A 1,171-nucleotide genomic window follows, 5' to 3' on the forward strand; every position below is an offset into this window, starting at 1 on the left:
ACAAGACAATCAAATGACCAAAGAGCTGCTGGCATCCTCTTAAACTACAGAACAAATGGAACCAATGTCATTTTTAAGCAGGCACACAAATTTTAATTATATGTGCATAATATCTATCTATATGTCACACAACTATTTTTATTGATGTATTTTACATTTCAATAGATGAAATAAAAATAGTGATTACATGTAATTGTCTTGAAATATTGCTGTTGGATGACTGATTAACTGATGACACTTACCTGGCATTAGCAATGACCTCAGCAACCCCTCTGCCTTTTAATGCTGGCACTACTGTGCACAACCTGCAGGAAGACAGAGAAAGGGAGGAATAAAGATCACTGTCCGAATATAAAAAATGAAAACTATTTTTTAAGATCCAATCTTTATAAATGTGGTACCTTTTATATGCAGAGACGTGGTCTTTATTCAGGAATACCAGGAAGGCTGAGTGTCCATTTTTCATAAAGACCTCGATAGCATTGTCCTGATAGACACAGTGGCTCTTTAGTTACTCAGGCATGAAATTTCTGTGCAGTAGATATTTTTATCTCTTACATCCCTTGTAAACCCAGACTTAACATGTACCTTGACTGAGATCTTGATTAATCGAAAACAACTGTAAGTAAAATACACAACAAAGCTGATTTCTATTTGTACAGAGACAAATTCTAAAATCTAATGTGAATGTATTCAAGCTAAATCCTGTATAGACATAATCTGGATATAAGATGCAAGTTAATTCAAGGTATCTCTGGGAGCATTTGGATGTCTGACCTCCAAAAGGAAACGCATGAAGCGGGCCTCCTTGATATCCTCATAGAGCCAGCGTCTGCAGCGAGCTGATGGCGGCTCTTTACTCAGCATGGTGGAAATGAAGGAATCCCGCACACTGGCAGAAATAGACACAGAGAATGATGGATAACGAATTGAGCCGAATGAGTGGCTATGCTTATATGTTTTTCTGTAGCTGCACACACGGCACACACAGGTGTACCTGCTAGGATGGTGTTTCCTGCAACAAACATCCCCAGTAGGACTGAGAGTGAATCCCTCACACAGGAGCAGGCTCTCCTTCCCAAACAGCAGCACCCCCTCTGTCACTCTGAGGCCACTCACCATCACTACACACATCTTAGCCTTTACCTATACAGAGAGAGAGAGAGAGAGA

At 40.0% G+C, this 1,171-nt stretch overlaps 1 protein-coding gene across 1 annotated transcript; it reads right to left on the minus strand.

Moving 5' to 3' along the window:
- Positions 1–121: 121 nt before the first annotated feature.
- Positions 122–1,142, minus strand: LOC111664459 (WD repeat- and FYVE domain-containing protein 4-like). The gene is made up of 4 exons (XM_023419044.2): positions 998–1,142; positions 778–892; positions 402–487; positions 122–305 (listed from the first exon to the last, which is right to left on the minus strand). The coding sequence occupies exons 1-4, from the start codon at positions 1,132–1,134 to the stop codon at positions 239–241; spliced, it is 405 nt and encodes a 134-aa protein (XP_023274812.1). The 5' UTR covers positions 1,135–1,142; the 3' UTR covers positions 122–238.
- Between the last annotated feature and the right edge of the window lie 29 nt (positions 1,143–1,171).

This window comes from Seriola lalandi, unplaced genomic scaffold (genome assembly GCF_002814215.2).
Source record: "Seriola lalandi dorsalis isolate HSWRI2012SDOR001 ecotype SW California unplaced genomic scaffold, Sedor1 jcf7180002001556, whole genome shotgun sequence".
NCBI classification, from domain to species: domain Eukaryota; kingdom Metazoa; phylum Chordata; class Actinopteri; order Carangiformes; family Carangidae; genus Seriola; species Seriola lalandi.